This window comes from Esox lucius, chromosome 8 (assembly GCF_011004845.1).
Source record: "Esox lucius isolate fEsoLuc1 chromosome 8, fEsoLuc1.pri, whole genome shotgun sequence".
Classification (NCBI taxonomy): Eukaryota; Metazoa; Chordata; class Actinopteri; order Esociformes; family Esocidae; genus Esox; species Esox lucius.
In genome coordinates this window covers 26,680,719-26,702,463 of record NC_047576.1, presented here as the reverse complement: position 1 = coordinate 26,702,463, position 21,745 = coordinate 26,680,719, and the positions used below count along the sequence as shown (strand labels likewise).

The 21,745-nt window shown below is 49.0% G+C and overlaps 2 protein-coding genes across 6 annotated transcripts in view; one reads left to right on the top strand and one right to left on the bottom strand.

Moving 5' to 3' along the window:
* Positions 1–29: 29 nt before the first annotated feature.
* LOC105011967 (PH domain leucine-rich repeat-containing protein phosphatase 1) lies at positions 30–19,808 on the bottom strand. Of its 2 annotated transcripts, none has more exons than XM_029121597.2 (17): positions 17,622–19,808; positions 10,242–10,438; positions 9,735–9,860; positions 9,244–9,383; positions 7,577–7,723; positions 6,536–6,763; positions 6,023–6,225; positions 5,841–5,901; positions 5,519–5,614; positions 5,225–5,380; positions 4,909–5,109; positions 4,604–4,766; positions 4,314–4,444; positions 4,064–4,183; positions 3,775–3,969; positions 3,447–3,687; positions 30–3,361 (listed from the first exon to the last, which is right to left on the bottom strand). In XM_029121597.2, the coding sequence occupies exons 1-17, from the start codon at positions 19,393–19,395 to the stop codon at positions 2,093–2,095; spliced, it is 5,448 nt and encodes a 1,815-aa protein (XP_028977430.2). In that variant the 5' UTR covers positions 19,396–19,808; the 3' UTR covers positions 30–2,092. The 2 variants fall into 2 exon arrangements, with proteins under 2 accessions (XP_028977430.2, XP_028977431.2); XM_029121598.2 differs by having other exon boundaries at positions 4,064–4,180.
* Positions 19,809–20,660: 852 nt separating this feature from the next.
* Positions 20,661–21,745, top strand: part of si:ch211-191a24.3 (tensin-3) — a 39,909-nt gene continuing 38,824 nt past the window's right edge. For 3 of the 4 annotated variants that reach the window (XM_010872447.3, XM_010872445.3, XM_020049319.2), the window contains exon 1: positions 20,661–20,751. The gene's annotated coding sequence lies outside the window, so the exon portion shown is untranslated. Of the gene's footprint in view, positions 20,752–21,054; positions 21,150–21,745 lie in introns of those variants that run through there. The other variant, XM_010872446.3, reaches the window with a different exon arrangement.

Here is a 21,745-nt window from a genome sequence, read left to right as displayed (position 1 = left end):
CTCAAAACAAATAGACAACTCTGAAAGGATTATTTTAAAATATTGATTTATTGTTACAAAAAAAAATATTATATTAGCTTCGTTCCCAACTAAGGAATTGTCTCCTTATTAGTTACCGAATATTTATAGTTGACATGAAATTTGTTTTTGCTGAGCCTGGATGCTTTTGATGGGGTTTATGTTTAGTCTCCACCTACATAACAACACGCAACTAAGGATGTCGTCAATAGATGTCCGATCCCTAATAAGGAGAGAGCAAATGAAGCAGTTTTCGTGTGATTCGCACGGCATCTTTATCCAGAGTCCATCACATCACAGTGGGCCCACACATTCATTTAGCTTTGTAATGCCAGTATTATCCTCTACTCTCTTCAGTGTTCTCCTCAGGCCTTCTGCCTGCCTCCACTCCCTCTCCCCTGCAACACGCAGACAACAACATCTTGGTGTGCATCAACGATCATATGGAAAAAAGAAAAGAAAAAACAAAACCAAAAAAACAAACATTTTCTCTCAGAGAAGATTAGTACACTTGAATGACTAGGTCACCCTTGTGAGCACGCAACTCCTAGGAGTTAGTCTGTCTCAGCATGGCTCTCTATTCAGCCTCTAACCCTAGAAATGTAGACGCCTATGGGCCACCACGCACTGTTTATCTACCAACTGGCACCCCAATTCCCTCTCAGTGCAGTGCCCTCTGGTCTGAAGTAGTGCACATGGGTACTACACTGGGCACTACTTGTAGTGCATTGTGCGGGGTGCCATTTGGGACATGTACAGGCTGGCAGGGGGAAGAAAGCCACTACTCATTACCAGCGGAATGTACCATTCAGCTTCAGAATAGTCCAAATAAATGTATCTATGCATTTCTTTTTTTACATTTGTTTTTAAAGTGCTTCATTAATTAATTCAACACATAGAATTATATAAAAATTATATTAACTTTAACTTTATGAAGCATGTAAATAATGCCTTGAAACAAAAAGTAATTTTATAAAAATGCATTGTACTTCCTGGCTGAGTTCGTAAAGTTAGGAATATAAAACAAAAGTAAATAATGAAACAGTATTGCTGGTCTGAAGCAGGTGTCTTCAGGACAGTCTCAGGACAGGGCCATGTATTTACACCCACTAACAATGTCTAGTGGAAGGTTCCCAACAATCAAGGCTCATGAATTACACCTCCATATGTGATCTCAGTACTTTATTGTGTTCCAGATGGCATTCTGTTGAATAGCGTGTCATGTCCCAAGGAATGTGTCCTGTCCTATTGAATAAGGTGTCCTGTCCTACTGAATAAGGTGTCCTGTCCTACTGAATAAGGTGTCCTGTCCCACTGAATAAGGTGTCCTGTCCCACTGAATAAGGTGTCCTGTCCCACTGAATAAGGTGTCCTGTCCCACTGAATAAGGTGTCCTGTTTCACTGAATAAGGTGTCCTGTTTCACTGAATAAGGTGTCCTGTCCCACTGAATAAGGTGTCCTGTCCCACTGAATAAGGTGTCCTGTCCCACTGAATAAGGTGTCCTGTCCTATTGAATAAGGTGTCCAGTCCTATTGAATAAGGTGTCCTGTCCTATTGAATAAGGTGTCCTATGCTATTAAGGTGTTATATCAAAGAAAGTGTTGTCATGCTGAATAAGGTATCGTGTATTGTCAATGGTGGTGTCATGTCGAGGGTGGTGTCATGTCCTGCTGAATATGGTGTAATGTCTCGTTGAAGATGGTGTCACGTCAAGTTTAATAAGCTGTGGGGTCACATTGAATAAGGTGTCATGTCAAGTTTAATAAGCTGTGGGTTCACATTGAATAAGGTGTCACGTCAAGTTTAATAAGCTGTGGGGTCACATTGAATAAGGTGTCATGTCAAGTTTAATAAGCTGTGGGTTCACATTGAATAAGGTGTCATGTCAAGTTTAATAAGCTGTGGGGTCACATTGAATAAGGTGTCATGTCAAGTTTAATAAGCTGTGGGTTCACATTGAATAAGGTGTTGCGTGGGACACCAGCCTACTATAACTCCTCAGCTGACATACTCTAACCCAGTGTGATGTGCTGTAAAGGGGTTTAAACCAGAACTGTACGGTGACTGACAGGTTAGAAGGGCGTGGCATAGTATTCCGCTGCAGACACTGGCTGATGGTGTGTCTGATGATTATGGGGGTGTGTCTGATGCTCCTGGGAGTGTGTCTGACTCTGTTCCTGTTGTTTCATAATCTCCCGGACCTCGTCCTCCAGCTCAGGAGGGATGATTAGCTGGTCATCTGGGTCAGGCTGGGAAGGGGCATTGAAGTATCCCCCCTGCTTCCTGATGGGAGCGTCGCCTGCCTCCTCGATCACATCCTGACTCTGCCCCTGACAGGCCACAGAGCCGTTACCCCGCCCCTTTCGCCCTAGTGTCCCACCCAGAGTCCTACCGGCCAAACCAGGGCCCGCCCCTAACCGTGCCTCTCCGCCATTCCCGTACAACCCTACTCCAGTGTCTCCAGGCCACACCCCCTGGTGCCCTCCTCCGACGTGTTTAGCCGTGACCGTCTCTAGAGCCCTCAGCTCTTCCCCTGCAGGGTCAGGAGAGGGCTGGCGGAGGGGCGTGGGTGGTGCTGACCGGCGTGGAGGTGGAGGTGAGGGGTGATGCGTCCGCTGCGATGTGGACGCGTGTGCTGCTCTCAGACAGTGAACGTCGGCCTCCACCTCCACCCGGCTCCCGTTGGAGAACACCCCGGCGATGGGCTCCTCGTCCTCGCTGTCCAGGCCGTTGTCGGACAGAGCCCCTGAGTACTGCCTCTGGAACACCGATGCCCCGCCCCCCCGCGCCCCCCGCCTGGCCGCCCCCCCGCGCCCCCCGGGGACCGCGCCCTTCTCCGCCTGGTTGACCGGCTCGTCTGACGACGCCGTCGAGCCCACCTCGCTGCTCATCTCGGACGCGCTGACCTCGCTGCTGACCTCGCTTCCCGTGGACGCCGGCGGCGGCGGCAGGGCCCCTTCGGCCGAGCCGTAGCCGGGGTGGGGGGCGTGGCTTCCCGGCCCGGGGCTGGCGGGCGGCGGGGGGGGCTCGCAGCAGCAGCAGCTGTCCTCGGTGATGCTGAGCTGAACCACCACGGCGCACAGGCTGTCGGAGCAGCCGTAGCCCTGGGCCAGCGTGCACAGCTTCTTGGCCGCCGCTAGCGAGTCGGGGACGTTGCGCACCGCGTCCACCGCTTCGCACGCCGACATGGAGTCCCACAGGCCCCGGCTGGCCAGGATGAAAAACTCGTCATGAGGGGTGAGGGTTACGGTGGAGACGTGGGGCCGCGGGGTCACAGCCGGGCACAGGAAGGAGTATCCCATGATCCGGGTGGAGTCGGTCACCCCGTTCACCTTGTTGTCCTGAGAAGGGGGAAGCGGAAGGGTCAGGGATCGTTGGACAGGCGGACGGCCTGAAATACAAGACGGAGCTACAGTGTGTGTGTACCTCAGTGATAACAGCGTGGTGCTGCCGTGTTCTCTGGTACTCTTCCTGTTGTCTGACCGTGTGTGTGGTGGACAGAGGGAGGGCCTTGCCGTCACGACACAGCACCGCCTGGCACCTCCCCACATTAGCTGCCGTCACCGTGAAACAGCCACCGCTGCGCTCGCCGGGGGCCACCAGGTCATGGCGGATGTGGCAGAGTGCGGCAGAACCTCCCAGCCTCTGACCAGCCGTGCCCAGCTTCCTGTAAGGGCAACAACAACCTTAGATGACCAGGAAATTGTGTGTGTACTCGTGTGTATGTGCTACATCTGGAAGAAACACTGTGTACCTCTGCATGGTGAGGAAGGTGTTGGTCATGTAGTCTTCCTGGATCTTGCTCTTGTGCAGTTCCTCGGCCAGGACGTCTCCCATGGTGCACTGCAGCAGGTAGGGCACCTCTACATTCCGGTCTCCATCAAACACCCCGTACAGCGCCTCCCTGCTTCCACAGAAACTATCCAACGCCAGGGCTGCCACACACAGCCTGGGACAGAGACAAGGACACACGGTAGGAACATCAACACACACATTGAAGGAAGACAAACCCAACACTAGCAGTGATGGAGAGAGAGACTGACTTGTTTTTGACTCCAGAGGCCTCTGTGTATCCGTGGCTCCAGACTGCCGGGCCCCCCGTCCCCTCGCTGCCACAGAGAGACGAGGGAGATGGATCCACTCTGAAACACCGGATATTACTGCTGGAGGAGAGGAGGAAAGACACAGGCACAGTGGATTTACCGTGTTAGCACCAACTGAATTGTGCGCACGCTGTAACGTGCGTACAGGCTGGTGTGTGTGCGCTGTAACGTGTTCTGACTAGGTTCTTACTTAAGCAGCTCCAGGTTCCGGTGATCCAGGTTCAGGCGGGGGTTCCCGGTCAGATCCAGATCCTGGAGTTTAGTGGGCAGAGACTCTGGGAGGACCAGCTCACATAACTCATTACAGCTCAGATCCACACACTGCGCCAGGGAGGGAGGTGAGTATTAACAGTGTGTGTGTGTGTTTGGACAGTAGTCGTCTAATATCTACGGAATAGGTGCGATTCAGGGCGCGTCAAGAGCACAGCCCCCTCCCAATAACAGAACGGAGCCCTGCGTGCGTGCGTGCGCGTCCTCTACCTTGATGTCCTGTAGCTGGAGAACCTCTGGGAACACAGTGATGTTGTTGGAGTGGGCAGACAGGGTGTGCATGTGCCTACAGCTCAGGATGGTGGTGGGCACGGCCCGAAGACGGTTCCCACTCAGATCCAGCTCCTCCAGCTGCTCCAGCCGAGCCATCTTACTGCCAGGGAGAACGGACCGAGGCAGAGGAAAGGCCTGTTATTCTGCTGTCCTACTCTGACTACGCATGCCAATGAATCCTGTGTCAACAGAATCAAATGAAGGAGGAGAAAATGACCACCAGACAGGGGCGTGTCATTCACCTGGCTGGGAAGGTCTGTAACTGGTTGAAGGCAAGGTGCAGGACCCTGAGGTGGGAGTGGCCTGTCAACAGAGGGACTGTCTTGTCCGTCAGGCAGTTATTGGTCAGATACAGCTCCTGCAGGCTGCTGGAGCTCTCCTCCGATAGGCTGGCTGGGGGAAGGCTCTCCAGCCTGTTGGCTGACGCGTTCAGATAGCGCAAGCTGTGAGAAAAATCAACGGACAACGTTAGCAGGTAGCTAAGCAAGCTGATGTGTGTATGTGTGTGTCTCAGCATATGTGCGGGTGAGTGTGTGTGTGTGTGTGTGAGCAGCCAACCTCTGGGCCTTGATGAACAGGTTGTGTGGGAGGTCCTCCAGCAGGTTGTGTTGAACGTCCATCACCTCCAGCTGAGATCTCTCCAGCCTCTCCGGGAGAGCACGCAGACGGTTCCACCCCACCAGCAGCTTACGAAGACCAGCACGGCAGAACAGCCTATCAAACACACAGGGCCGCGCACACAGACACGAGTGGAATCAAGACATTGTTCAGGTTATCCGTCTGTAGACACAGACGAGGACTGGGCTGTGTGTGTGTGTGTGTGTGTGTGTACAGTCAGGGTCTGCGCCTCACCGTACGGGAAGCTCCTGGATGTCATTGTGGCTGACGTTCAGGACCTCCAGTTTGACGCTGTCACACACCCAGTCAGGAACACAATCCAGGCGGTTTCTACAACACAACAATCAGTCAGAGCCCCCCATCGGATCCTGTCAGAGCCCCCCATCGGATCCTGTCAGAGCCCCCCATCGGATCCTGTCAGAGCCCCCCATCAGACCCCCCCCCCCCACCACCACCAGATTCTCTCTGCTCTTTTCACCTCCCGACCATAATCCAAGAGGTCAGTAAAATCAATCTGTCAGTTGTAGACGGTCAGTCATTCATTGTGAAGCCTCACCTGGACACATCCAAAACAGTGAGATTCTCTGGAACAGGAAACACTTCCAGCTCTCTCAGCTCTGAAAAAAAACCACACAGACATCAATACAGCTTAGATCTGTGTATCAATAGAATGTATTTTGCATTTCAGGGTGGAGAATAGCTAAGCTATATAAAGTGTATGTGTCCGTGTGCTTGTACCATTATGTGCTGCGTGCAGGCTTTTGAGTGCTATCCCGCTGACTCTGAGAAATGTGAGCGTGTTCCTGTCACAGCGCAACAGCTCCAGTCTGGACAGGGGCCTCACATCCAGCTCCTTCAACCCAGCGTCCCTCACATCTAACTGGGCCACATGGCTCAGCAAGGAAGCCTCCCCGAGCACGACCTTCTGGAGCCCGTTCAACCTACAGCACAGAAAACAGTCGATGGTGGGGGGGGCATTATTTTATGTAATATATATTTTATGTAATGGGTGATATATATAACAACGTTTCCAGTTAAATTCTAGTCATTTGGCATTAAATATAATCCTGAGTAACAGCCGTGTAGTCCAGATGTCTACTCCTCATCTATGTAGAGCCAGCCATAGTGTCCTTCATTAGACTTGATGAGGCACTTAAATCCAACGAATTGAGATGCAATGTTGGGTCACATTAATCCAGTAAGTCCAAAACACGGGAGCATTCACTGAAGGGATTTCCCAAGGGGATGTACCTCAGATCAATGTGTCGATGGGGTAGCCACTGAAGCCCGGCCATGTCCAGGGAGGAGAGCTGATTTCCGGCGAGACAGAGCCTCTCCACTCCCCTGAGTCTCTCCAGGGCTGGAGGCACACTGCTGAACAGGTTGAAGGACAAGCCCAGGTACGTAAGGGCCTCCAGGGAGCCCAGCTCAACAGGCAGGGAGCTTAGAGAGTTACCATCCAGGAGAAGGGTCTGGAGGCTGGGAACGAGGAGAAGGACGGTTAGTATGGAGCTTGGTGCTGAGGGTTGGGGGACATGGGAGTGTCTTCGGTCATGCCTCATTTACTGTGATATTTTGGAAAATGTGGTTATTTCTACAACTGACATGAAATATCACCAACAGAGACTAAAGGGTGATATCTTTCAAATGTGCATGGCTGCTGCAACGGAATCGGAAACCCACTGGGGCTATTGAGATGTACCCAGTCTGCCAATCAGCTGTGGAGTCATAGGGAGGTCTATGGCTGTAATATGTAATGGTGTACCAGTTGCAACCGGGGGGGGGCAGTAGGTCTCTGTTAGTGAGTCATTGGTATGCGTTTGCCTGGCTACTCATCCATACTGCTCTAGCAAATGAACGTTTGTTCCATGGACCAGTGGAATTTAACTCAGTGAATCATCAGGCAATTTTGAACAGCCTGGCAGCCAATTAATCCCTCAATCCCTCTCTCTCTCTGGATGGCTGACAGCTTTAGCAGGGAAATATAAAGCCAGACCACCCACCCACAAACCCACCCACACAGTCCGTGGCCAGTTTATTAAGTATACCAGCCCGTTCACAAAATTGTACCGCTACGAAAGACGGTGAGTGGTGAAAATAAGAAGCGGTTTTAGAGGCGGGGTGTCCGACCTGGTACTAGACCGCTTTACATAGTAAACAGACCTATGAAGGAATGCACGCGCAAACATGCACGACTCTCATATCAGGTCATTAGCTGTACACGACCACGGGTCTCTGTCCACTGTTTGCCGACCTTTCATTTGAACCCCTGTGACACCTGACCCCACCCACCTGTGCATGGTCCCCAGGGTGGCAGGCAGGGAGGTTAGACGGTTGCCTTGGAGGTTGAGCTCCGTCAGAGAGGTGAGGTCACACACAGCGTGGGGAAACTCCGACAGAGCGTTGTTGGAGAGGTTCAGGCTTCGCAGCTTGCAGAACCTGTGGACGGAGGGGTGATGGGTTCACGTTGACACTTCTGTCAGACCAACCCATCCAGAACGACAGTACGTGGGAAGGGAAGAGCCTAACGTTGTTCAGTATGATAATAGAACACTTTTGACTGATGCACACTGATGGTGTAGCACCCCAAACAGCCGCGTGTGAGAAATGTTGGTGGGGTGTGGTTGACTGAAGAGTCCGCTCCTTCCTGGCCTAACTAGGCTAAGTCGGCTGAGCGTGGGGACAAAGCGAAAAGGCGTTGTCAGTTCCGCATCTTATCAGAGGAAAAGCTGCTCGTTCACCGAGCTGCAGGAAGAACACATTCCTGAAGACCCTGGGAAGGCTGTGTTTATGGAGGAACAATGGGGGCACAGAGCTACTCCTATCCTGAATCTAGAAAGTTTGTTCCAGCAAGACGCTTTTTTGATGCTGAAAGGCGATCGTCAGTGTGGCCATAAGTACCAGCAGTACAACCCCCGCCCAGCTCCCCCAAATGAACACAGCAGGTCTGAGTCAGGAACATGGTGCACTACACAGAGAACAGTCAACGTGCACCACGCAAATTATATAGAACACTGTTCCAGCCCCGTAACCGTCCAAATTCAGAGCCCGGGGCTGAGGGTAAATGGACCCCTGTCGTAGATGGATGAATGCTTCAGGGGGAAACTGCATCTTTGATTTCTCCTCTTAAGTCCGCTGGCGTCTGTCTCCAATCAACCACAACCTGTTTTCTTCCACCAAAATCAATCCTACGGGAACACAGAAGTTGAACCTAATCCTCTTAGTGTGTGAACATATGGTGATTCGGAGAGACGGAGGACTAGCCAGCCATCACAGCACCACACCCACTCGCTTCCCCATCCAATCTCCACTTGCTCCCACTGATAACCGTCAGCTAGTTGTGTTGGAGGTGTGTTACCTGGTGAGGTGTGTTACCTGGTGAGGTGTGTTACCTGGTGAGGTGTGTTACCTGGTGAGGTGTGTGAGGCCGGTCAGGTAGTTGTGTTTGAGGTGTGTTACCTGGTGAGGTGTGTGAGGCCGGTCAGCTAGTTGTGTTTGAGGTGTGTTACCTGGTGAGGTGTGTGAGGCCGGTCAGCTAGTTGTGTTTGAGGTGTGTTACCTGGTGAGGTGTGTGAGGCCGGTCAGCTAGTTGTGTTTGAGGTGTGTTACCTGGTGAGGTGTGTGAGGCCGGTCAGCTAGTTGTGTTTGAGGTGTGTTACCTGGTGAGGTGTGTGAGGCCGGTCAGCTAGTTGTGTTTGAGGTGTGTTACCTGGTGAGGTGTGTGAGGCCGGTCAGGTAGTTGTGTTTGAGGTGTGTTACCTGGTGAGGTGTGTGAGGCCGGTCAGCTAGTTGTGTTTGAGGTGTGTTACCTGGTGAGGTGTGTGAGGCCGGTCAGGTAGTTGTGTTTGAGGTGTGTTACCTGGTGAGGTGTGTGAGGCCGGTCAGCTAGTTGTGTTTGAGGTGTGTTACCTGGTGAGGTGTGTGAGGCCGGTCAGGTAGTTGTGTTTGAGGTGTGTTACCTGGTGAGGTGTGTGAGGCCGGTCAGGTAGTTGTGTTTGAGGTTGAGGTGGGTCAGGTCCTGGCTGTAGAACAGCTGGGATGGCAGCACCTCCAGACTGCAACAGGACAGATCCACAGAACTCACCCTCTGTGACACAATCTGACGGAGGCAGAGAGGGAGGGAGAGGAAGTTCTTCAGGATTCAGACGCACAAACCCACGCACTCACACTCCCCCGCACGCACTCACACCCGCAAACCCACGCACTCACACACACACACTCCCGCACGCACTCACACCCGCAAACCCACGCACTCACACACACACTCCCGCACGCACTCACACCCGCAAACCCACGCACGCACTTGCGCGCAATCCCACCTGCGCAAACCCACCCGCGCACTCACTCGCCGCAAACCCATCCGCGCACGCAAACCCACACAGGCACTCACACGAGTGCGCACCCACACACTCGCATGCACAAACCCACGCACACACACGCACGCACAAACCTTGGCAGCGTGTCTGTGCCAGCGGAGATGTTCAGTGTAAGAGTCATAGCTGATGTAGTAGGTCTGACTCTGGGAACCAGAAGAACTGAAGGCCAGGCAGTGACTGTGTCTCCTCACCTCCTCCACCTGAATGGACACACAGACAGGATTACCTGTGACATTAGAGACCACATTGACTGGCAGTCAGGGAAACTAACAGGAGAAATGACACTGTGTGTGAGAGATGTGAGGGGCGAGTGTTAATAAGAAAAGTGCATAGTTGAGGCACTTAGAGTAGGAGTAGCACAGACTGCGGTGTCGGAGGGCTGCTACACTCCAGGCAGGAAAAACTAGGTCAGTGTTACTGGGTCTACAGGGACCATAGACTTACAATAGGAATCTTACTGGACTGGACACGGAAAGGTACTGCGCCAAAATCAATACGGTGAAACTCGGGATTGTTATGTCCTGTTCTGACCAACGTCCGGGTGTTTATCTGGGACCCGTGAGGGTGGGTGTGTCCGGTACCTTTCCTCCGATCAGGGGCAGGATGTGCATCTTGCCGGTTTCAGCGTGCTTGACCGAAGACACGATGAGACAGGTGCCACTCAGGGTGACGTGTCGTCGCGACCAGCGGTTGACAGGGAGGGCCAGTTTCCCCTTCCTGACGTTAAACACGCCACTCAGCTGCACCCGCTCGGCTCCGCCCACACACCGCGGCTTACCTAGAGGGACAGGGCTCATGTGAGCATGAGGACCGGACGACAACAAACAGCCACATTCATGTCACATGCGCTAGAGAGAAGCCAATTACGTATGCCCGGGTCTGAGGGGAACTGGTGTGGACCGGACTGGAGGGGTCGAAGAACGGCCTCAAAACAGAGCGGTGTAGAGGTCAGCCAGGCCACTTTGGGCTGACCTTCTTAAGTAAATTAAACAGTCCCTCTCACAACCCCACCGACCCAACACACAAACACACAGGTACGCACTATCAACCAACCCACGTAGACTCTCCCCGAGAACAAACATACATCCCAACAGTGGCTACATGTGTACAATAGTAGGCTACTGAACACCACTCCGGGCTCATGAGTCAGAGCTCAGAGGGAAAAAAAAAATGACATTAGTATGCTTCATTGGAGAGGAAACAGGGGAAAAACACAGAGACTTTATGGATACAGGACTGGGCCGGATGGGAACCCATGCTTCAGCAGTATAGGTGTAACTACGCCTGACTGGATCACAGCTCGGCTGGGGGTGTTTTGAAGCAGTACTACAGATGTGTGGAACAAAGAAATGTGTAGTCTGTTGCGAGCGGGCGCTCGTTCATGTTAGGGTGTGACACACCAGCACGCTAACCAACGTGTGGGAGCCAGTTTGGGTTTTAGAAAGGAAGACAAGGGTGATTACGTAAGAGCATTAGGCTACAGAGCACAGCCCGGCCGGGGCAGGACAATCAGGAACGTACCAATGGAAATCAGTGCAGACACTGCCGTTATCACAATACATTATATCATTATATGCCATGTCATAGCCTAAAGATGTGCAATGTTAATAAAACCAGGAAGAGGTGAAAGAGATCACACATACCCGGTGAGGTAGAAATTACAAAGCAAACATATTCAGTTGTGTTCACCAGTTTAAAGTAGTTCCTAATTATTAACTAAATGACTAGATGAAGGGAGAACTAACCAGTGACCTAAATTGATAAATGTTCACTTCTCAATTTAATTTAAAATGTGTTTAATTGGTCACCAGTCAATCCATTTATTTTTATATTGATGTTGTGTGTAAACTTCAGTTGCCTGCTATAAGATTCTAAATGCTGTTGAACCTTTCCCTTTTTCTTCTTATATTTTGCCGGTTCAAATGGATAGCACCGTCTGAGTTTGGGGGATTAGCAGTGGAATGTGGTTGCCTTGCCTTCCTGTAGTGGCTTGGGTGACTGCAAGTTCAATTGGTGCAGACCAGATAGTGTTCCTTCTGTCTGTAGACTTCCTGGTTGAGCAAGCAGTGTGATAAGAACCAGAATGCTAAGAATGTGCTTCGGAAGACACATTTCTCAACATCGACTGTCCCGAGTCCTTTGGGAGTTCTGATGAAGCAGGGTAATAATCACAAATTATATAAAATTTGGGAGGAAAATGTGGTAAACATTTTTTTTCCCCAACAGACTTGTCTATTTCATGTAACATCCATTGCTTTCTAATAAGTTGAATATTCTTACAACATTTGTAAGTCAACTTTTTGGGGAATATACAACCCTGCACACACATCAAAAGTGTAGGCTAATTTATAGTCCGTCCAATCTGTCAAACATTAGAGTTGTGATCTGGTATGCATCCATCCCATTCATAACAATGGAATGAGTGTTGCTGTAGTGTAGGGCCAACGCCAACGCCAAGCCTGAAGAAGGACTTGACCAATTAGTAACCAATGCATTCCAGCTCAGAAAGCTTAACAGTCAGAGACAGAAAAGAAAGCCGAGATGCTGCTGCCCCCCCCCCCAAGGGGCCACACTGGACTACTTCTTTTCCCTGCCCTAAATATCTTTCTGCTCTGAGTGGGGTAAGCTGTGAGGGTTGGTTGTCTCTTGCGTTACCATGCCGGATGTTATGGAAGAACCGTGAGCTCAGATGGAAAAGACCGGTCATGTGAGTGAGAAAACTTGGCGACCGAGGCCGCAGACAAATGCAATGTTATGATAAAAGGCAGAACCGGCCATTTTAAAGCAAGATCCACCGTCCTTTCGAACAGTCGCAACAACTTCGCCTTTTCAATCTCTCTCCACTCAACTCTTGGGAATATTTTGCACGGTGCTCTAGCCAAATAGTGCACTAGGCCTCAATAGGAAACAGGATTCCGTTTGGGAAACAGTTTTGAACTCTTCTTGGTAACTATGGCATGCCCCGACCACCACAGAATCACACACTCCCCCACCATCACCCCGCCCCCATTCTCTGAAGCCCAGAGAAGGGATGGTGTCATTCCAAACAATGCCCCCTCAGAGAAAGTGGCGTGTCCTCATTAGCAACTCCTCCTCTCTCGCTGTTGCTCCTTCTCGGGTTTGCTCCCACAGTTCTGAGAGTTGGTGGGGGTCGGGAGTGGGGGACAACCCCTCCCTGGGTCTGTTTCAGTTTCCAGGCGGACCTATCTGGTCTGCTCTCCTCAGAGCCCCTTCAAGAGCAGTCTTTCACCTTTTCAGACAAGACAGCTATTAAAAGAAGTTATCATTGTTTTGTTTTTTTATATCCACACACTTTTCTCTTCCTTCTCCTGCAACATCACCCCATTCCGTAGTGAGCAAGTAATTTTTTTCTATAAACAACTGAGCACTGTCCAATCAGTAACATGGTCATCTTTCCTCCCGCCTGCCCTACAGTCTATCAGGTTTGCCTAATAAAATGCAACCTATTCCATTATATTTAATCTTGTTTACTAGAGCGGAAATACGGCACCATTTTGGCATGGGGTCTTGATGCGGTGGCTCTCCCCAGATCCATCACCACAGCCACAAACCACAGTGGGGAGGAAAGCCGGAGTGGGAACATTCTGCCAGACGTGTGAGTAACTACACAACACGTAACACACAGTGCTATAGGCTCCTCGTCCAGACACAGACCTTAATGTACCATCCCATAATGTAAACTCAAAGCGGAGTACATACGCCCTTTCCTTCCGCCAATTTCTCCCCGCAGAGCAACATCCTGTCTCTCATGACCACTTCCTGTCTGAGATGGAGTTGGACAGAGAAGACATTCTTAGCACTTCTGATGTTCTCGCCCTTCCTATTCTTAGGTCTAAGAACCTGGTAAAAGCATCCCAAACGCACTCCTCCAATGTCCTGTGTCCAGAAGGCCCCGCCCTTTCAGTCACACATGCCTCAAGCAGTTGTTAAACAAGACAAACTAAGTATTTTGTACTTTTACATTGTCAACACAAACACACCATCCAATTAGCAACAAACACTTTCAAAAATATGCATGAAGAAACATTTTCACACAGCTGTTTGTTTCCTTTGCATTTTCAATAGTTAGCAAAAGCACTGTATGCTTTTGCTAAGTTGTAGCAGGAGGACCACAGAATATATAATCATGTGATTATCATGTTTACTTTCAAAGAGAAGAATAACAACAGTTCTTATGAAGGCATTTCCCCTTGTCAATTCTAACAATTATTAGTACACAAAAAACATCCCACCTTAATGGCCAGCATATTTAGTTTTGTCTGCATTTGTTAAGTTTACAGACAAATGAGTGGTTTCCATTGGGCGTTTCTTATCCTGGCACTCCACTTGCATTAAAGCATGGATGGAAACCTGGTTATGGCACGTTCTTCTCATCTATCAACAGGAACACAGACAGAAGGACATGGTTTCTTTGGGCGTGGCCTGTGTGGCTGTCAAGCTATACCTTCACCAGGGAGAGACAACCCACTAGCAGGATCCAGGGCTGTCTGAGCAGGGCACCTGGGCCGGGTGGAGAAAGAAATAGAGCAATGACCTCTGGGTCATGCAGACCTCAACTGAAGGGGAGCCAAAGCAGTGACCTCTGGGTAATGCAGTCATCCGCCTAAGCGGAGCCAGGGAGGCAGGCAGCCGGCTGTTCTGTCTGCTGTCTCAGGTAATCACTAACACTGAGGAGGTGAAATTTGAGTTCAGCGCAGCTCACTGTTCTCTCTCTGTCAGCAGAGCACACAGTGTGTGTGTGTGTGTGCGCCACCGAAGTGCCTTTCCAGGGGGCATTCAGAATTAGCTGAATCAGACGGCTCTGACAGGCAACGATAGGCAGCTCCAGGCACAACAGACAAACTATCACTTTACACACAATGCAAAACCCCAATACCCAGTCTCCAATAACTTGTACACACCTAGAATAGTTATACTGTTTAAATCGAATAGCCTTGAGCTGGCACCCTGAGACAGAGGCCAAAACACACACAGACAAGATATAGCCTTCGCTGTTTCACACCCCAACGCATGAATACATGTCATATAAACAGCCATTTTCTCACTTTGATAATGGCTAGCCTATATGACAGCTTAAAAGAGACCACTTAAACAACACACTCCCATGTCAGCTGGTGGTTACATGAATGATTAAAAGACCACTATTAATGGAATGGATACTTCCTGAATTTCTTGAACTGGCACTTGGCAGGAAAAGAGGATAGGAGAGGGGATGGCATGAGGGAGGAGAGATCAACTACAGCGAGAGAGCACGACAAAAGGGAGAGATCAAGAGCAAGAAAAAAATGAGAAAGTAGCAAGAGCTTCAGTCCAGAAACCTCAATGAAATAGTATGTTCCAGATAACAGGGAGATCTGCCTTCTCTACTCCTGGATCATGTATCCCATTCATACCAAGCAACACCAGCAATTTGAACGTATTTCTTTCATATATGAACCCGGAATAGGGGAAGGAATGTGGAAAGATTGTGCATTTGTTTTCGGTAATAGATCTAATGATGATTACCGTAAAGCACTGTCTTAGTATGAATGGAGCAGCAATCCTGTGATAACATTTTCTAACCAGAACACTACCACACTGACTCTGAAGTCCTGGTTCCTGTCGGTCACTGGGTTGAACCAATCACAAAGTTTCCCAGAGATGATGCACATTTGCCTAGCTTGTTGATATTTCTGGACAGGGAAACTTGAAAATCAGCTCTAACGTTGTTGGCTGTTTGGAAACACTGTTCACCGGCAGAACTCAATGTTCCTCGTGCATGCATCCAAAAAGTTAAGAAACTTACACAAACCTGAGCCAAAGAGGCTATGAACATAATGTCAAATGTTAAACACTTGCATAGCTGGCTTGATATTTAGGTTAATAACGATTCCCAAATGGCATGTTATCAGCAAGTCAATTAATGTTGGCCAACACTACAAAGCTGCACTGTATTAGCTAAGTCGTTCATGCACCAGTAAGCTTAAGACCATACTGGCAAGACATTTTGTGGATTGCTAAAGTAGATACATTTTTCTTATGCTGGTATAGCTAGCATGTTGTTTAGGGTGCAGACCTAACACTGCCTGTGTATGAACACCTTACACCATCACTACAATGAAGTTTGGTGGTGGCAACATCATGCTGTGGGAATGCTTTTCATCAGCAGAGACTGAATGGAGCAAATTACAGGGAATTACTACAAAAGAACCTGCTTCAGTCAGCTAAACAACTGAAGCTTGGGATGAAATTCACCTTTCAAGAGGACAATGATCCTGAACACAAGGCCAAAGCAACACTGAGTGGTTCAAGAACAAAAAGGTGAATGTCCTACAATAGCCCAGTCAAAATCCTGATCCTGGGCCAAAATCACTATGACATTGTGTGCCAAGCTGGTACATACCGACAGTAAAGGCCTGACTATCCATTTATTCCACTGAATGTTCGGTAATTGATACATGTGTATTGATGGAAGGAACATTTGTTCACAACATGTTTCAAAGAGTCTAACTCCACTAGTAGTTCACCCCATCCTTGCTCCCATGCTGTGTCTTTTCTAGAGTGAGTCTCTCCTCTTTAGGCTTTGTGTGGCATTTGCGTGTGTGGACGGTTAGCTGTAAGGGCCACTGGTCTGGGCACACCAAGCTTTGGCCTGTTAATGTGTGGGAGCGGGCCAGGGATGGACGGAGGGGACAGGAGGACGAACCAAGGGGGAGATGAGGAAGAGCACTGGCTGCATGGCTTTGTTGACTTTCTGTTTTCTTCATAAGAGGATACTGTGCCCCTGAACCGGACACACTAGTTCTTCTCCACATCCCAGCCTAAAGGCAGGCCTCTGCATGTGACACCAGCTATTCTCCCACATACTGGCACAGGAACGGCAGTCGGTAAACTGTCAGTAGACTATCCCTGCCCTGAAGAGATCTGGAGCCATTTATCCCATCGCGTAAAACACATACTTTATATCAACATTAGGGGTGTGTTTATTAGTCGAGAGTAGGTTGCAAAATGTTTCGCCTTTATGCACTTTTCTTTTGGACAAACGCAGGTACCTAGGTCCATCTCTGTTTTGTCCTGTAACTTTTGATGGCTGCCAGTATGTTCCTAGAGTAAATGATAAACAGCTTCCTTTTCCAAATGTTTCACAATGGAATCCGACTAGTGAACACACCCCAGCCATTTGTGGGCTAGGGATTATTTTCTTCATTTGAATGCCTGTGGTTCAATCAGATAAGGTTATAAATAAATCTACTTAGTGTTAACCTCAAAACATACAACCCCCCCATCCCACGATTAGGCTTGTTACAACAACAACAACAACAACAATAACCTCAAAAAACAATACCACCACACACTAACACACCCACAAAGAAACATTTATTTTTAGAACAGTGATTCCCGACAGCCATTGTAGTGAAGGGGCACCATGTCAAACAGACACACCTGCTACCTCCAGATCTGTCTCCCTATTCAGCCCATGGGGGTGGTGGGTGGGTGGGAGTGGGGGGGGGTGGGTGGGGGGGGGGTTGGAGGGTCTAGTGGGGTTTGGAAGCACAGCGCAGGCTATTGTCTCAGGCCGCGGGAACAATTCAATCATCTTTTTGTTGGACAGCCCGACTGACTGTAACAACGTCGGCAGTCATGGCGGTGGACAGACACGTGGACTGTAGTACCAGGAATGGGCTGACATCCCAGTGAGCCGTGAGCAGGCCATGTACGACCCAACCAACTGAACGATAGCCAGGGCAGGGACAGCGGGGACCGAGGGAAAACCCTCCTAAGCTTAGCTAGAGGATATGACGAGAAGCTGCTTGGGCTTAGTCCTAATTCGGCGCTGGAAACGGTCACCTGACGCTCCCGAACCAATCACCCCCAAGTCTCCCTCTCAGACAAACACAGAAACACTAGCACTCAATCACGGACGTGAGTTTGCCAGGTGGGCGTCCCCAGGTCACACCTACCTGCATAGAAGCGTATAAGGCAGCCTATTTCCGGCTCCATGCCCTCCTCCTGTACTCTCCACAGGTCTCCGTAGCCCAGGCTGGACAGGTACTCATTCTGTATCTGCAGGGGCCTCTCGTCGTCATCCAGCCTCCTCACAGCTCCGCCGTGCAGCTGGAGGAAAAGGGACGGGTGCGGGGAGGCTTTCTCCATGCCCAGCCCCTCCCTTTGCTCCCCGGGGTCAGCTGGGTCCACCGGGTCACACTCAACTGCTGCTCTGCCTGCAAGGGGCCGGGTCAGGGAGGTACCGCCGCCACCGACGAGGCTCGACTGCGGCTTCGTCGGGCTGCTGGACTCTCCTCCAGAGCGCCCCTCCTCCCCATCCTCCTCGGCGGCGTGGCGGTCTACCGGCGTTTTTGACTTCAACTGGCGATTGTCGAGTGCGTCACAGGCTTCGGTTAAGGTGACCGCAGACCTCCCCTCCCGGGTCTGTTGTAGAGAGGCAACAGGGATGCCGGCTGTGCGCGTTGGGGAAGGGTCGAGCTCGACTTCGTCCGAGGAACTCTCGAACGGGTCAGGCTCAGATCCGAAATTGGGGCTGAGGGTCGAGGAGTCGCACACCAGGGGAGAAGCGTCAGTGAAGGAGTCCCGGCGCTGGCTGGGCCCAGGACCTCCCGGGCTCAAATCGTCAAAGGTGTTCTCCATGTCTGAGCCCGAGTAGACTCCACAACTGTCTGCCCCACTGAGGCCCACATCCGCACCCTCACTGTCATTTAGATACATCTCTGACGAAGAGGTGCTCGGTATCTTGTAGTCTGAAAGTAAGATATTCGTGTCCAGGTAATATTGCGTGTGGTTGTTATTGCTGTGCAGCCGCTCACTTGGAGAGAATGGACGGTTCTCCTCTGACCCAGAATTGGAGATCACAGAATCCGGAAAGGAGGTCTTTACGTTATTACTTTCATTCACACCAAGTTGGTTGTCAATATGCCCATGTATACCATTGCAGTTACCGTTCAGGTCAACGTAAGCACTTGCTTTACGAGTCACTCTCAATATTCTTCCACATTTACCTCCAAGCTGTCCCAGAAGAGCTGCTATCTCCCCAGCGGTGGTGTCCACTGCGCAGAGTACTGCCAGCGGGTAAGAGGGCGTGAGTCGGTCATGGACGTGGATACACCCCCGCTGGAGGTCAGCTCGGACCCACGCCTTGTCGTTGGGCTGGAGCTGCTTTGCTTGTTTCTGGCGGAGCAAGGTCTTTCTATCCAGGCTGAGTGTGTTGTTGACAGACGAGTTGGACAAAGTAGGACTCACTCTCCCGACGGAGGACCCTATGGGCGGACTTGAGGTTGTTGAAGCTGCCGCCGAGAGGTTCCTTTTGTGCCGCCGTCTCCTGGTTAGCAACGAGTTGACGCTGGTGTTGCTGCTAATCGATACGAGGCTGTAGATGTTAGATGTTTTACCAGTGGTCATATTGAGATTGGCCGCACTACCAGCGATGTTAGCGGCCTGGTTTTGGTAAATTCCGTTCCGAATAGCTATGTGAAGTAGGGAGGTGGTAGCAAATCCCTTACCCAAGAGTTTTGTTTCCCCGCCCCTGCTACCAGCATCTTCTTCCCCCGTCGCAGATCTTTTTCCAGTGGGAAAGAGTGCACCACCACTGGCCTTTAAAAACTTGTTGCCACTTGTTATGTTTCCAATTTCAGATTCTGATATTCCATCTGATGTTGAGAGGGAATCCAGATTCACATCCAACCGGTTCCCCTCCAAAGCCAATAACCGCGCACTTTCCATCTTTCGCAAGTGAATGAGCTAGCTAGTAAGCTAACACCAATAGCAAACACTTCTAGCTACGAACTCCCCCCAAAATAAATCCAGATAGTTCCAGTAGAAGCTTTTCACAAAGTTTAGTATTCCGACCGTCGTTACATTCTTCCACATGCGTGTGCCTGCTAGCCATGGGAAGCTAGCGTTAGCTAGCCAGCCAGGCAGTGCAATTTGTTTTCTTTTGGTGGCTGGTGAAATCGCCGGTCAATGCCCCTCTGTTGCTATCGATACCGCCATTACGGAGGATGGTGTGCTGCGGAATGAAACTACCCAGTCAAACATAATGCAAAGCCATGGTAAGGGCGGGGTTCGGTAAGCTCATTAGATATGTGACGTATTTGATAAAGCTGATGGGATTTGTCCACTTGCTTACGCTTGCTTACACTAACGGAAGCTGAATATGTATGAGTCACTACAAGGATTTATGGGAAACGTAGTTTTCGTTATTTTTAACTAAATCGTATCTTTTCTATAGCAAACTCATTGCACATGCTTGCTTCATTTTATGCATGATTTATTCATGGTTTATGAAGACTTATAGGTACGATTTGTTATTTTGTCTGTTTTCTATGTATGTTATGTATATACAAAACTATTTCAAATACTTTTGGTTTATTTTATTTTATATATTATAATAATATTATATTGTATTTCTGGTTATTTATTCCATAACTCGACATGAATTCAAAACAGAACATGTCTGTGTGTCTATATATAATACAATAAGAGTACTGTGTAGTGTGTAGTGTGTATACATGTCTTCGCCAACATTTTCTAGCTGCCGACTCCAACAACAGCCATCTGGCACCATCTAGTGGATACTTGGTTAAAACAATAATTTGCTATATTGGATGTCCAGGTTTATTCTTTCTTGGTCTATGAGAGTAATAAGCAGAGTAAAAAAAAAAAATTCAACCCCATTCTTCAACTTTGTAACAAAACAATTGGCATGATTGCTTTGTTATAAATTAAAAATGAAGGATGCCAGTTCTTATTTTATTGCCCAATTTGTAGCAATTCTGTCTTTGGAAGGCAATGAGAAAACTGTACCTTGGTACTAACTGTGTAGTTTGAAGTAGATATGTAAACCTGCTTAAGAAAGTAATAAAATCCATGACATACACTCCCATACACATTTACACACACACACAAACACACACACACACACACACTTGAAAGGGGCAAAGTACAGTAAATCTGTCTCTCATCATAGTCTCCACCCCTACACACCACCCAAGCTTCTTCCCTCCCGTACCTACAGACATAGAGAAGGGCAGTGGATATTATTTGGGAGTTTTACAGTTTATGGGAGCAGAATCTCAGGTAAGCCTCTGCTTTCTTGTGTGTCTTTGTGTGCATGTGTGTGTGCGTGCTCTCTACAGTAAGCTCTCTCCCTCTAGTGTTGACTTACACTGCCTCAGTGAGGTGGAAGTCATTTTTAAGCTGCCTGTTTCTAGCAAAAATGCTTTCGCTTCCTAGTGCTCTAAGCTGGGGGTTAAGGAGTCCTATTTCAATTCTCCATGGGAATTCAGTTCATTAGATGTAATGTGGAATCAAGATGGAATTGATCCAAACTCTAAAGAGACATAAGGATAGAAAGAGGGAATTTGGACAACCAAAAGCTTGCACATTCTGTGTTCAGATGTGCAGAGGGGTAAAAAGAGGAAGGAAGACAGAGCCTTGGAGCGTCAGACACTATTGGCAGCCACTAAGGCTCTTGGGTAATAATGCTTATTATAATTAATATTAACTGAAAATATGTATTATTACTCATTATTACATAATACATTATTATTATAAAAACACATGTATTACATTTGTAAAGAATAGCTGTAAGTGCATATTAGCAAAGTGAAGACTAATTATTATTTTGAGTTTGCTATGTGGTGGGGGTCTGTCCATTCATCATGAGTAAATAAGTTAATAGTGAGTTTGCTGTGGTTTTACTGCCATTAGTAGGGTAAGGCTGTGGGATAGAGACTCCCCCGCCAACTTGTGCTTTCTATTAAAGAAATGAAAGAATTGGTTAAAGGAGGTCTCCATTATGGGACACATTCCTTGTAAGTGTGAGGTAAAGAACTTATAATTAGGCATGGCTAGTTTGAACTGTGTACACTGAAAGCACCATATAGAGAATGTCTGTGTGTTTGATTTCTGTCTCCTTTTTCCCATGGACACATGGATGGTATACTGCTCCAAACATGTTGAGTAAACAGACCAAATATTATCACTGTGGTTTCATTGAGGCATTTGTTTGTAGTATTTACATAGCCTGGGAATTGTTTTTTAAATTATAAATTGTATAATGTTCTTTAAC

Bases quoted from the DNA above. Each gene is read 5' to 3' on its own strand.
- LOC105011967 (XM_029121597.2), bottom strand. From the start codon at position 19,395: ATGGAAAGTGCGCGGTTATTGGCTTTGGAGGGGAACCGGTTGGATGTG. The intron at 9,384-9,734 runs GTTTGTGCGTGC...TGCCTCCGTCAG, and splicing joins GGCACAGACACGCTGCCAAG to ATTGTGTCACAGAGGGTGAG. The intron at 5,902-6,022 runs GTACAAGCACAC...GTTTTTTTTCAG, and splicing joins CCTGCACGCAGCACATAATG to AGCTGAGAGAGCTGGAAGTG.